Source organism: Orbilia oligospora (genome assembly GCF_000225545.1).
Source record: "Orbilia oligospora ATCC 24927 unplaced genomic scaffold scaffold00081, whole genome shotgun sequence".
Lineage (NCBI taxonomy): Eukaryota > Fungi > Ascomycota > Orbiliomycetes > Orbiliales > Orbiliaceae > Orbilia > Orbilia oligospora.
Genome location: NW_011645638.1, coordinates 770,462 through 783,981, shown reverse-complemented (window position 1 = coordinate 783,981; position 13,520 = coordinate 770,462). Strand labels below are relative to the sequence as shown.

Genomic DNA, 13,520 nt, shown 5'->3' with positions numbered 1-13,520 from the left:
ATCTGTGATTATTGCAATTTTGCTTGCTTCACAAAATCAGAGTAACTAGCACCCAGTACCCGAATTGAATTGGCAATCGTTACGTATGATCATGCAAGGCCGTCTTTGCATTGTAAGCAGGATTGTTCAACTATGACGTCTACATGTACGTATACAAGAACTATTAGAACCGGTTGACCTGTCTATCGACCGCTATCAGGTTGATCTAGCCTTACTACCTTTCCGTAGCTGTGTGTCTTCAGCCTATTGCGCAATTAATCAAGGATATCGTCCATTATGCAATTAATCAAGGATATCTATGATGCATAAAGCAATACTGAAGAAAGTATTAAGCATCTGGAGACGTGGCGACAGTTCTGATTAATATTTCCGCTGACTTGATTTCTCATCCCCCTCGTAATCTGCACGCCTATTCACTCTTCGTCATCGGAGTCGTTGACTGCTGCCTTTAACTGCCAAATAAAAGTCTCCACGTCTTCGTGCTTATAGACCCCGCCCACATACTTTCCAATAAGGACCCGCTCTCCATTATGAACTGCATAAACCTCCCGCTCAGAAATTTCAAACTCAAGACCATAGCCCAGTTTCGTAGGTACAACGAATATCTTGCTCTGCACTGATCCCACGTCAGTCAACTCAATACTGGAATCTAAGGCAGAAAGTTAGTTAAGGCAATATAGTCAACAGTCGTACAGAGAAGTCAGCAAACATACCATCCCATCCACCATCCGAGACCATTGCAAGGTCATGGATGTGGCCATCAGGATGAGCATAGAATAAATGGGGCATTGGCTCCAGGGTTACTGCATACATGCTCGCACCGGGACCCAGTTTTGCCTGTTCCAGTTCATCGCCGATTTTCCATTCATCAGTCTTGTCGCTGTGGACGTATTGGAGGTTGCCACCTTCGTTCTGGAAGAAAACAAAGGTGTTACCAGAAATAGTCCTGGTGGCAGCAATCCCGGAATTTGGTGCCAACTTGATTCTTTCATCTTGAAGCATTCCTTCATACCATATCAAGTCTTCGTCCAACAAGAATTCTTGAAGAATATTCTCTTGTGATACACAGTAAAATGCCCGCTGCGCAGAACGAGGTATATTAGCATCTTACACTTTACTTTGATACTTGGAAGGTTTCGATTAGCTACCATTTCTTTGAATAATATATACGAGCCAGGGGTTCCCGGTAATGCGAAGCCCAAGGTATCGTTGGCAGTAGTTCTTCCTTCACAGTTCAATGTTATCCCTCTCAACTCTGAACTTCCGTTGTCTTGACAGATATAGTGCACGAATTTTCCATCCTGTATATGTGCTACAGTCCCCTTCGGAACAAGGATTTCGCGATTCATTTTTGAAAGAAAACGGACTCAATGCTGTGTAGCGTAGGTGCAGTCTCGACGTCTCGTGTCCAAACGGAACAAAGCGAATCAGCCGAACAGTTTGGTCGTGAATTTGAGCAATTGAGTTGGCAGTTAATTCTCAATCCTGGGATCCGAGCTTCAGATATCAGGAGCTAGATCTATAGAAATGGTCAATCAATTGATCAAATTTCTATGAGTAAGGTAGCAAGCATGGATTTCGGTCTCCATAGCCATAGCTAGGGTGCATAAGTATATATAGAGAGCTGGTAAGTAGCGAGCTAGTGTCATTCAGACACATGTTTTAGACATATTAGATTTTATTGCATTGAAGAGTTTTTCTAGTATCGATACGTATCATGATCATGGCACGAATCCTGCACGACATACATATACTACCTTTACCTAGATATGTATTATATCCCGCCATGCACGAGTAGCAAAGTTTTTTTTTTGAAGTAGAATACGGCGAGTCTACCGGTCGGAAGTACTTTGGCCTGGGGTCGCCAAGCGCAACCTCAGCTGTGCCAATAGAAGGATATATCATCACGCAGGGCTGTACAGCCCTTTCGCTAGGTATCTATCCTGGAGAGGATAGACTGCACGGGATATATCGATATCGATATATCAACGCAGCGCCTTGTGCTAATTAGTGGCACGTACAAGGTGGCTTTTCAATGCAAAGTCGATCAGGAGGTCGACAGGTCTTGATAAATGTTTGCTGAGCTCAGATGTCTAATCATGATCGACTATTGATTAATGGGAAACTATCCAGTGCAATGCGCTGGGGTGAGACAATTTCACGAACATGGGCCCCAGCCCAGGCGATGTAGATGTTGATTATGTCAATGGCGTTAGCTTTGGGAGCGCTCTGCTATTCCTTCACAAACTCTGGATCGACCTCCAAAATAGCAACTTGCAATTACATTTGCAGTTGCTCGGTATACGCGGTATACGGTATCTATATCCCAATTTCTTAATAAAAGTGTTCTCGAAATCTCGAAAATTGAGAATTCCAGATCCTTTGTAGCCTATACAGGCGGTAGTTTAGATATTCCCGTATCGATATCATGCGTAGTTTAGTCCCGTACCTAGATCTACATAAAACGAATTTAATTGCCGACATGTGCATGTATATCCATCGTGAACATCGGGGATACCGTGCAACACAAAAATGTAGATGTCGGAACTTCTCCGCCTTGCGCTGAGTTTTAGGTACGCCTGGATCGATCCCAGTTCGCCACGACACCTGGGATCCATACTAAACTCGATAGGAAAACATGATCATACTGACGAGTTAGTCTGGGGGTCGCTTCCTAAAGCCTGACGAATACTCAATTCATCTAGTGTACAGCTGTATACTCGTATGTATAAATAGAAGTCGACCTCCAGCCAACAAATCACCTAGTTAGTAAAATCTAACAACGTTTCTTGCATTGCATTACATATTAAACCTACCAATTCTAAAAACTTAACCGGCTTCTACCCCCTCTTGGGTCTCTTCCACTTTTCTGGTTAGGGCTTTTACTAGCTTGGCTTCTTTGTCCCTCTCTCGACGTGGACCCTGTGGGAGACCTCGTACCATTGCATTTTACAATCACTATCATCGTAATCTCAGAAACTGCCTATATTCTTTGTCCTTGCTTTACAATACAATACTTAAAACTTCAATCTTAATTTTAATTGAAATTACCCCGAGATACCGGTCTTCTCTGGGAAATCAACGATACCAATATATATATATATCGATACGGCACTTCTAACGAAGATTCAACCCATGTCACTCCCAAGCAACAACAAGCTACAACGCCAAAATTCCTGTAAAGAAGATATAGACCCTGAGAATGTTCCAAGTCGGCCGGAACATTTCGCAAGAATTTCTTCACACAGAGAGCTTCGAGAACCTCTGGAAGGGAAGCAGTTACCAAACGTTTTACCGCATTCAATTGAAGCTGGGAACGATGCTTACTATATTGGAGATGTATACGCACCCTCAAATATTGTCCATGACTGGGAAATTGATACGTGTGAAGAACCTCCACCCCAGCAGACAAAATCTATTAACTCGTCAGTTAATATTTTGAAACCTAGTGATGATAGGTGTTACCTTCAGTATATCAAAAATATATCGAGAGGATGGCCCGGCTTATCATATCTGTCAAAATGGATGGAGGTCACTACGTCGCCCGTGAAATGGAAACACATTACTACGGATAATCGAAAAATCCGTGCCGAAAGGACTAAAGTCGCTATTATTGACGTTTTTCCAGAAGGCCCGGAAGTCCAATTGTTCTATGACATTCATAAACTCGAGGAATTCTTTAAAAATCCCAAAAATATTAATCCGGACCACGAAAGACTCTTCATCGTGGAAGACATATCTCGAGATGTCGTGGAGTTACTTGGGAGCCATTACAACGTGGACCCGTTTTTCTGGAGAGGCCATATTAGTGATTATCTGTGGTATAATACTAGAGATCCTTGGGTCGAACTAGAAGAGCTTCCACATATCGCTGGGGAAAGAAACTACTTTAACCTACCTTACGTCCACCCGAGATACTTTCAAAACCAGGAGTCATATTTAAAGGCTACAGTAGAGGCAGGAAAAATGAATGTGCTTAGACGTTTGGATAACGACGGCATTAATGTTTATGTCCTAGATAATGACGAGTCGGTTGTAGCACTCTGTCGAAGTAAAGCTTCTTTCTGGATGAGACCTGAGGGTGGAAAAGCTAAGGAAGAACGTGCTTTAGGTAAGCTTATAAGCCTGGGCTCTAGAGATTTGGCTATACCTGAAGCTAATATATGTATGAATCCATAGGTATTCTTGTTGTAGACCCGAGTTTCACAGAAGGGTCGCCACTTTGGGGAGGATATCGAAATTTTGATCCTTGTCCACCTCTTCATGCGGAAGAGTTTGGGGTACCTCCAAAGGATACTCTATTTGACAATACCGTTCACTGGACGATGAAGAATCTGAGGGAACAACAAGGAAATCTTAAACACCAACCCAAACTCATGGCAGTGTCTATTCTTAACATTATTGCCGCAGAGTGGCTGACGGTTAAGCAATATCTTATAACGCGTTTAACACAAATCGAATGGGAGCTCCAAGTTCCAGATTTCCGTGGTGAAGGTGTACAATACGGTTTGGACCGTTGTTTGAGTCGACTTCACCCATTTCGTCGCTCGCTACCTGCCTATCGAAGATGGATCGAGAGCAACCTAAACGGCATTCTCAACGACGAGGACCTTAAATCTCTGGATTCAGTGAACAATCCTTTGGTCAAAGCAAGAACGGACTTTACGACCATTTTAAAAGAACTAGATGTAATCGAAGGACGAGTGCACAATATGGTCAATACCGTCGCCACAATATTATCACTAGAAGGAATGAAGAAAAGCACAAAACAGAACGACACAATAGCTCGCCTAACCATTCTCGCCTCAATCTTCGGTCCGTTATCATTCGTTTCGAGCTTTCTAAGCATGACTCCGGATATAACAGAGTTACGCTCCACCGCCGGATACTTCTTTATTTTAGCGATACCGCTTACTTTATTCGCCATTTCCATTGCGCAATGGCCTGCGATAAAGAACTTTGTCATAGCCAGATGCCCCAAGCGAAGGGATCGAGGTAATCAGCATATGGTCTGATCATACAAACTAGCTTGCTATTATCTACGGTCGCCGGCGGACACGAGCTAGACACCAAATTAATCGACTGAAGCTTGGATATCTCATACATTACGATGCCCGGGGGCATATGTGTGCCGGGATTGCCAGCATAAATTAATATTTTATGGAAATTAAATTCAAAGCCGCGAGGCTTTGTGGGACAGGAATCTAGAAGGACTGGTCTTCCAAACAATACGAGACTCAACCTTTCGCTACAACTGGCAAAGGTGATCTCGGAGTATACACATAAGAGTGCTGCGGTGCAGCAGCACCTTAAATGGAAACCATTCTGCGGTATACCTCACGGTGAGGGTTTTGGTGCAAATCGGACAAGCGGTATATATAAACATATAAAGACAATTTAAAACCTCCCAGAATTGTCTGGTTGGAAAAAACTTATACAAATTAATAGGTACATAGCATTAGTGACGTTCTAACAACACTAAATTTTTCGATGGTGATAGAAAACGGAAATATTTACAAGAAGCTTGTCCGTCGGTGCTGGCATGAACCCGAGCACAATCTATATTATTACGAGTACGTATTGTATACCTACGCACTATAGATGTTCCACTGCCTCTACGCCAATTACATGGCCAAGTTTTCGAGGCCCCCTAGCATAAAACCGGCCCCATCGTCTGCGATCCGATGAAACTTTTGGAGCTGAAGGTTGGCTACTTCGCGATCGTGCCGAAGAGTGAGACACCCGCTCTTCAATGATGTCCAGTATCATATTTACATAAATCGATATCATGTATGTGTATGTTTGTGCATGGTCTTAGGTGTATGTAGGAACAAAAACGTAGTTTGTTTGCAAGTGCGCGTGTGTTTATGGTAGAGAGGATGAAAGAAGGCTTTGCCTTTGGCATTTTCTTTTCTATGTACAAAAAATCCGGTACGGTGCCGGCACCCCAGTGGAACTGTCTACCTTTGCACCGTTGGAGTGATTTTTAGATTTCCATGATCGTCATATCTCGCCTCTGTATCAATTGAGTTAGCCAGCATTTCCCACAAATTTTCGGACTTAAGAAGAATACATACTGAAAAATGTATAACTCAGAGTAATAGTATCTATACCCTTCATCTGAGGATCTTTCACAAACTCCGGATCTATGAAAAAGAACACAGGCATATCCACCGTCTCACCCTTCAATAACTTCTGTTCTTCAAAGCAAAAGCATTGAATCTTGCTGAAATACGGGGCCACCTGTGCCGGTGTAACACTGTATGTTGCGACTCCCACGATATCCTCATCACTCTTATTCGTAGCCGTGTAGAAAGCTAAAGCTGTTTCACCGGGTAGAACTCGTACTTCTCTTTGTTGTGGAGTGAACTTCCATTGTAGAGCATCAGATACCGAACCATTGAAGGTGATCCTAAGACGACGGTGAAGAAGAGGGTCCACGGGAACAAGCTTGTCCGGAGTGAAACGGGATTGGTCGGTAATTGGAGTACCGCCGTATCCGGTCCTTTGGCAAATAGCACGATAGAATGGGACAGCGGCGTAGGAGAACCCGGTAACTCCGACTATAATAGATATTGAGTAATACTAAAACAATCCAGTTAACCAATTTAAATTTAACTTTTAAAAACAGCAGGCAATGAAAATATACCAAAATAGACGTATTACGCTTTTTATAGACTGGGCTATAATCTGGATAGGCCTTCGGTCTTTGGAACCGTGGCGGGAGAGTGGTGAAGAATCGGGAAGACCGTTGACATGTCGGCTGGAGGCTTCGATATAGACATGTCGTAGAAGGCTGTCGATACAATTTCCCCAGCAGGTCAGTCAAACCTCCGGACCTAGTTAAAGCCGCCTTGTAGAGAGGCGGAAATGCTCGTACCATCCTCTCGACTCGATATTATTAGCTATCTCGTATGCATGGGATGGGCATGTTCCAGACCAGGCTTAGCAGGAACGGGATGTGTTGCAGGTGAGGTCAAGAAATTTTGGGCGCTGTGCTGGGCGGACTCGGCCGACAACCGACACAACTCGACCAACCACTTTCTTTATCCTCGACAGACGCGTTTGACCCCAGAAGTTTAGTTGACCATCCCTCCCATTCACCTTTATTACATTACACACCATCGGAGAAAATGGCTCCGTCACTAGGTATTTGCAAGTTCTGCGAGAAGGAACAGGCAAAATACAAATGTCCGAACTGTGCTGCCCCTTAGTACGTCGTCCGTCCCCTAGTTCTGTTAGTTGATTTGCGATGAGGGTGGTGGTAGTGGTGGTGATGACGATGATGCTAATAGGTCGCCTGGCAGCTGCGGTCTCGTTTGCTATAAGCCTCATAAAGCCAAGCATGATGAAGAGAAAGAATCACAATCGACGGCGGCGGCAGAGGCTTCATCCGTCGCTGCCCCCGAGCAGTCGTCAAACAGTGATTCTCAAGTAGTGGATACCTCGATGGACATGTCCACCACTTCAGCTCCCACATCCGTTCCCCAACTTTCTTCATCAGATACTCCCCAAAAGTCATCGTCGGCGTCAGATTTCGATTCTCTTCTTGCCAATGGCCCTCTTATCCACGCTATGCGAAATAATCAAAACCTCAAGGCTAGACTCCTTGATATCTACAATAGCACGCAAAAGGCGGCCTTTGAAGCCGAAAACGCGAGGTTGGTTGCTCAGAATGCCCAATTCTCCCGTCGTGGAAGAGGACGTGGCGGACGTCGCGGTTTCTTCCGACAGCCCCAAGATTGGACTGTTGAGAGAGGCATGAACCGAGGATTGAGAAAGATCCAAGCCATGAGGAAGGGAGGGAAAGACGAGAACGTCGATATCGAAGAGTGGAGCCGCGCTGTGCTCTCGATCCTTGAAGGCGATTCCTAATTATTTACATCCCTTCTGCTGGAAACGCTGAAACCGAACTCTTCATAGACCCAATGCGGCCTCTTACAAGTCCCTATATTCTTCATTTTTTTTAAACTGCTGGGCCGCAATTTGCACTTTAAAGTCCTGAGAGGTTAGCTACTAGCGACGGTGGCGATATCATTCCACGGGCGGCCCCCGCGACGTTGTCGACGCGCAATATGGCCAGAATGCCCTAATATCCTTTATATACGTATCATGTTATAATGGCTTCACTTCTTATCGCGTTTCCCCCTTTCTCTCTCTATGCCCCCTTCATTTGGCGTTTCACCAGGTTCCTCTCAATATCCTTTTCGGCTTCTCTCTCTCTTGCTTTCGGCTTTTTTTCATCTATCTTTTCTTTCTCTTTTTCTCAAGTTTGTCGAACTACTATGTTTCCTTATCAAAAGCGCGCTGGACACTCAGTTTTTTTAATGAAGAAGAGATACAACACCCCCCACAAGCCGTTCCACGCCGGCGGAATCCCTATTATTTTTTATTCTTTTAAGAACGTGGTTCTACGGGTCGTCTTAACGGTGTGCTTTGGTCACTTGATGAACCTCGCTACTGGATCCAATTATCCCGATTACTAATACTACGCATCCAACTCCCTGCACTCACTGCCCAATATCGGTTGTTATGCTCGCAAGCCAAATACCATATGGGAGGCTCCTTTCCCGCTTTTTAATGGTGTCACGGTTGTATAGTGCACCTTAGCGCATCCGCTTGAGGGCGGCTAGGGAGTAAAAATCCTGCCATGAGGCTAAACCTCCAATTGCCAAAAAGGTATAGATGTCCCGAATTGAGAACACATTTCAATCGGCCTGGCCATACGATCAGGGATCCCTTCAATAGCTCAACGATAAATCGATAAGGGATCCCGGGCTCGCCGTTTGAGTTCCCGGCATTAATTTCATTTTATTTTTAACGCTCGCCGATTCTTCTGAGTTTGATATTTTACTGTTCTATAATATTACTCCCGTTCAAGCTTTCGTTTCTTGCTTGTTTGCTATTCATGTGCAGGTTTTAGATGGGTTCTCGCTGTACTTACAGAATATCCTTACGGGCGTTTTCGTAACTTGCTGAAATATAGAATTCTAAAATACTACATCGATATACTTTAAATCATTCCTTTAATATACCTAGTTGGTTAGACCTTGAGGCTAGTCTTGTCGCCGAGAGCTTGTCGCATCACAAGCTTGGGGTGCTTATTTACAATGTGGTGTCGGGGACCCTGCCCCAGTGCTTGTACGCCACTCGGGCACTGTTTCGGGGAGACGCGGCCGATATATGAACCACGGATTCTTCAAGACCCTTCAACTTCGTTCAACCTCCATCCTCTTCATAAAGGGGTGTATCGGCCCTCCAAACCTACGACATCATCAAATTACCCTATCCTCTCCCCGATACACCGACACAATCTGCACTTTTGATTGTTCCCTCCCGTCACTTACGTAATCCACGCGCTCGGGTGCGTGTGCGAACAGTTGGTTTCTTTACCCGTTCAAACCACCAGCTGCAATTCCAACAACCATGCTGCTTGGCCGACGACTCTCCCCCTTCCGCCTAGTAATCTATGGCATAATCGCTTTCATCACAATCACCTTCTTCACAAGCTTATCACCAGTTCCGTTACCAGCGCCAGCAACCGAAGCCATCACAAACATCCAAACCAAAGCGAAAGAGAAGCTTGGACCACATTTACCAGGCTGGTACGAATCGGGGGTGCACAAAACCCCACAACCGACCAACGGAACAGCGTCAACGTCGTCATGGTACGAACATTGGACGTGGCTAAATCCATTCGGAAGCTCTAAGGACTTTTCGGATAGTAGAACTGTTTTACCGCCGTTGCCGAAGAGGTGTAGTATTTATGCTTATTATGATCAGGATGTTAAGAAGGAAGGACAGGGGAAGGCTGACGATGCGGTTATGTTGGCTTGGAGGAGGGCTTGGTGGGCTGCGGGGTTCGAACCGGTGATTTTAAGTCCGTTGGATGCGAGGAAACATGGGTTGTATAAGAAGGTCAAGGGACGGTTGGGAGCTAAGAAGGAAAAGTTGGAGTATAATATCCTGAGATGGTTGGCGTGGGATAGAATGGGGACTGGAGTGCTGTCTGACTTTAGGGTATGGTAGTTTTTGAGCTTCAGCTGGGTCAATGGATCTTTTTTTTTGGGGCTAACTTCTGACTTGACTTCAGATCTTTCCAATGGGTACAGCAGGTGACCCTGTAATCCCTTTCCTTCGTCGCTGCGATTACGGACAATCAGTCACCCGATTTACAGGACTGGGTAGCGCTCTCTTTGCTGCCGATTCCACATTAATTAAAGCCGTTGTCAACAATATAACTTCAATCGACTTGTCTACCGTTCCAGAGGATATCACATCCCCAGCCGACCTAGCAGCAGACTTCTTCACAGCCGACCCGAAACCAAACAGCATAGCCTACTACTCTCGCAAAGTCGTTAACGACAAATACGCCACCTTGGAACCTCACCAACTTCCAAAATTGATCAACGCACATTTACACAGTCACTTCCTATCACAATATCCCGGCGGAGTACAAGTACTCAACCCGATCAAAGACTTGAGCGGCGTATTCTCACTAAACTCCTACAACCTCGCACAAAAACTTTTGCAATGTCCGGAATCACCTATACGAGACACCTTTGCACCTCAAAAGACTGAAGAAAGACCTCTTTGTGGTAACGAAAACATCCGGGTTACGGCACAATACGTTGACACCGCGGCGTTTACAATCGCAGGGATACCCCATCCGATGACATTCCAGGGACTCATGAACAACAGGTTAATACCAGAGTTAGATTGGGTAAGAAGGAATAGTTCAAGAGATATATTTGTCAAAGCCGTTACCGAAGGTATTGCGGAGAAAGGAACCGGATCGGCCTATAGAGCTGTAAAGCTCAAAGAGTTAATAGCGGCATCTCTTACCTCTTCGCTTCAATCATCGGATGGGAAAGGTAGTGGTGTTGCGGTTTCTATATGGGGTCCCTTGGAGAGAACATGGGATTTGAAGGAGTTGGAGTGGACGCTCGGGTTCACACTTTCAGATATTCTTCCTGCTGCGCCGCATTTTGATCAAGGGGAGGATACGGTTAGAAAACATAAGCAGATTATTGAAGATTCGAAGAGGGCGATTAAGGCGACAAGTACGGGCCTGAAGAAATTGAGAGGAGCGATTGAAGGGTGGAGTTTGGCGGATTTTGAAGTGTGGAAGTTTGTTGATGCATTTGAGGAGAGAAGAAGGGGTGAGAGAGAAGCGTGGGTTAAGAGAGAGAAGGGGTTCGGAAAGGGGTTGGAGAAGTGATCTTGGTACCTTGAGGTCCACACGCATATTTATAGATATCTGTTTTTGTTCATTAGCAGAATGGGAGAATGGGGCATTTTGTGTTATTTCGACATGGCGTCTTGAGGTCTTTTTTTTTCAGAAGTATCGGTTGTATGAAATTTATTTCCTGCTTGCATCCTTTCGAATTGATAACGGATTCTTAAGCCTTTTTTTTTCATTTCAGTTGGAGCTATAAAAAGAGGGCGGTGAAGCGTAGTATCTGAGAAGCGACTGTTCAAAAAGGTGAATTTGAAAGACGCTGTAATGTTCTGTATCCGATACAATGCTTCCCTTCCAACCAGCAATAGGCTCGGACGATTTAGGGTGCGATTTGGAGAGGAACCTTTTGTCAGCAGTACATCTCGATACGGTAAGGGTAGTTTGGTTTTAGGTGAAGTAAACAGAAGGAAGGGGAGGTTGTTCAGGGAAAGGAACGTCTTTCTTAAATCATTTGCTTTATACGTTGGCTAGATCTAGAATATCACAGCGTCGAAAATTGCCCGATTGGGAGTCCCTGTCTGGTGTTTTCAGGCGTCCCAGATTCGCCAATCTCGGAGTGAACAACGGTGCATGATTGGGGCTATAACGTTATACACAGCCATAGAATCGACATACGTAAACTAAGCCCTTCACAGGTTGGTTATATATTCACTTTCGCTTTGACTAATGTTAACATACACGATACTTTTCATATTTTTGTGAGAAACTATGGTACTGATAGATATAAATACATAGATACTTAGCTTAGGTAGGATACCTAGGTATATACTACCCAACGGCTATAATCCAAGCACAAACCATAAGTATAGCCGCCACAACCACCTTAATCAACGGTGTATTCGAGCCATTATCAGGAGTACCATCCTTCGGATCATCTCCCTTCGGTTTATCAACCGGGACATCATGCTTCTCAAAAGCCCAGTACTTCCCAAAATCATCCATATCCGCCTTTGTCGAATACCCATCCTTGCCCTCTCCGTCTGAAAACATATACAAAGAAGCTCCAGCCGCAAACTCCAAGGAATCATCATTCTCTTCCACCAATTTCTTGACTCCATCGATGGCACCTTGTGCTGCAGCTGCAATATTTTCAGCTACAGAGTTGTGAACTTTGGTATCTTCACCGCTGTCGGGGAAACATGGGAATCCGAATAGTACTTTGACACCATTACCAGGTCTTCCATGGTTCCTTGCGTATTTCCCTGATACGGCTCGAAGGATGGTATGTACCTGATCCTTCATGAATGTCTGATACTCCTCCGCGGTTTGAGAGGATGAATTGAAACACATCGGTATCAGAATATCTACATATAACGCCGCATAATAAAACCCCGACGAAGAAGCCCAAGATCCTCCAAACTTAGGAACAGCTAACGCTGTAATCTTCCCCGTGGCTGACTTAATCTCCTTCATAAACTTCTTCAGTATCTCAAAATCATAAACATCATCTTCATTCTTAACACTAAACTGCACCCCATCAAACGGACGCGGCATCCCCGTCACAAACGAATTCTCCGTCTCAGCAACCACGAACCGTCGAATATTCGTAACCGCGGAAGCGTGGACTTCTGGATTACTCAGATCTAGGTATTCGTCTGTGTTTTCTTTGTTGAAACATGCGTCTACGACGGGGATGACTTTGAATTTTTTACCGCATGACCGGGACGATTCTTCGTATTCTTTGATCGTGGCCATGAATTGATGGAGGTAGATTAGAAAGTTGCTGTTTATGGCGAATCCGCCTTCTTTTGTGAGGGTTTTGGTGATGGGGAAAATGTATTCGATGTTGTGGTCTCGCATGAAGTCGAGGCTTTTGGTGAGGACTTCGGGCATGTCCCAGATGCCTGGGAGCCAGACGGCATTGGAAGAGTTCCAGGTCGACATTGTACGATTATAAAAAGATATGGACTTTCAAGAATATTTTTAAAAGACCGTGAAGAATTCAATAGCAATATCGATAATTCGATATATTGAAATCTGAGGAATATTAAGAATAGAATGGATAAAAGGACTTAAATTAACATTTTTCTACAAACACGCGTAAACTTTTATACTTCCCTCAATCGACTTTTATTATGAAATTAACGCCTCCACGTCATCAAGCGGGGTGTCTAAGTTCGCACTCGTATGTTCCTTTAGTCGGCGGAGGGTATGCAGGGAATTGTAGACTAACATATGCACGACAGACGTTTGACAAGGTTGTTTTCTGTGTTTTCAGCTCCGAATTGCAACAAGGCTGGTTAATACTCATTACTACAAGTCTTTTCTTTACCGAAAA

General features: G+C 44.5%; 6 protein-coding genes across 6 annotated transcripts; 3 read left to right on the top strand and 3 right to left on the bottom strand.

Moving 5' to 3' along the window:
* Positions 1 to 413: 413 nt before the first annotated feature.
* AOL_s00081g228 (uncharacterized protein) lies at positions 414 to 1,349 on the bottom strand (the record flags this gene model as incomplete). Its single annotated transcript, XM_011125045.1, has 3 exons — positions 414 to 649; positions 714 to 1,080; positions 1,149 to 1,349. 3 exons carry the CDS (start codon positions 1,347 to 1,349, stop codon positions 414 to 416), a joined length of 804 nt encoding a protein of 267 aa, XP_011123347.1.
* Positions 1,350 to 3,135: 1,786 nt separating this feature from the next.
* On the top strand, positions 3,136 to 5,015 carry AOL_s00081g227 (uncharacterized protein; the record flags this gene model as incomplete). The annotated part of the gene is made up of 2 exons (XM_011125044.1): positions 3,136 to 4,111; positions 4,180 to 5,015. 2 exons carry the CDS (start codon positions 3,136 to 3,138, stop codon positions 5,013 to 5,015), a joined length of 1,812 nt encoding a protein of 603 aa, XP_011123346.1.
* A 945-nt stretch (positions 5,016 to 5,960) lies between these two features.
* Positions 5,961 to 6,883, bottom strand: AOL_s00081g226 (uncharacterized protein; the record flags this gene model as incomplete). The annotated part of the gene is made up of 3 exons (XM_011125043.1): positions 5,961 to 6,016; positions 6,078 to 6,585; positions 6,650 to 6,883. 3 exons carry the CDS (start codon positions 6,881 to 6,883, stop codon positions 5,961 to 5,963), a joined length of 798 nt encoding a protein of 265 aa, XP_011123345.1.
* A 306-nt stretch (positions 6,884 to 7,189) lies between these two features.
* On the top strand, positions 7,190 to 7,875 carry AOL_s00081g225 (uncharacterized protein; the record flags this gene model as incomplete). The annotated part of the gene is made up of 2 exons (XM_011125042.1): positions 7,190 to 7,213; positions 7,258 to 7,875. The coding sequence occupies 2 exons, from the start codon at positions 7,190 to 7,192 to the stop codon at positions 7,873 to 7,875; spliced, it is 642 nt and encodes a 213-aa protein (XP_011123344.1).
* A 1,551-nt stretch (positions 7,876 to 9,426) lies between these two features.
* AOL_s00081g224 (uncharacterized protein) lies at positions 9,427 to 11,221 on the top strand (the record flags this gene model as incomplete). The annotated part of the gene is made up of 2 exons (XM_011125041.1): positions 9,427 to 10,020; positions 10,094 to 11,221. The coding sequence occupies 2 exons, from the start codon at positions 9,427 to 9,429 to the stop codon at positions 11,219 to 11,221; spliced, it is 1,722 nt and encodes a 573-aa protein (XP_011123343.1).
* A 789-nt stretch (positions 11,222 to 12,010) lies between these two features.
* Positions 12,011 to 13,126, bottom strand: AOL_s00081g223 (uncharacterized protein; the record flags this gene model as incomplete). Its single annotated transcript, XM_011125040.1, has 1 exon — positions 12,011 to 13,126. The coding sequence occupies one exon, from the start codon at positions 13,124 to 13,126 to the stop codon at positions 12,011 to 12,013; it is 1,116 nt and encodes a 371-aa protein (XP_011123342.1).
* Between the last annotated feature and the right edge of the window lie 394 nt (positions 13,127 to 13,520).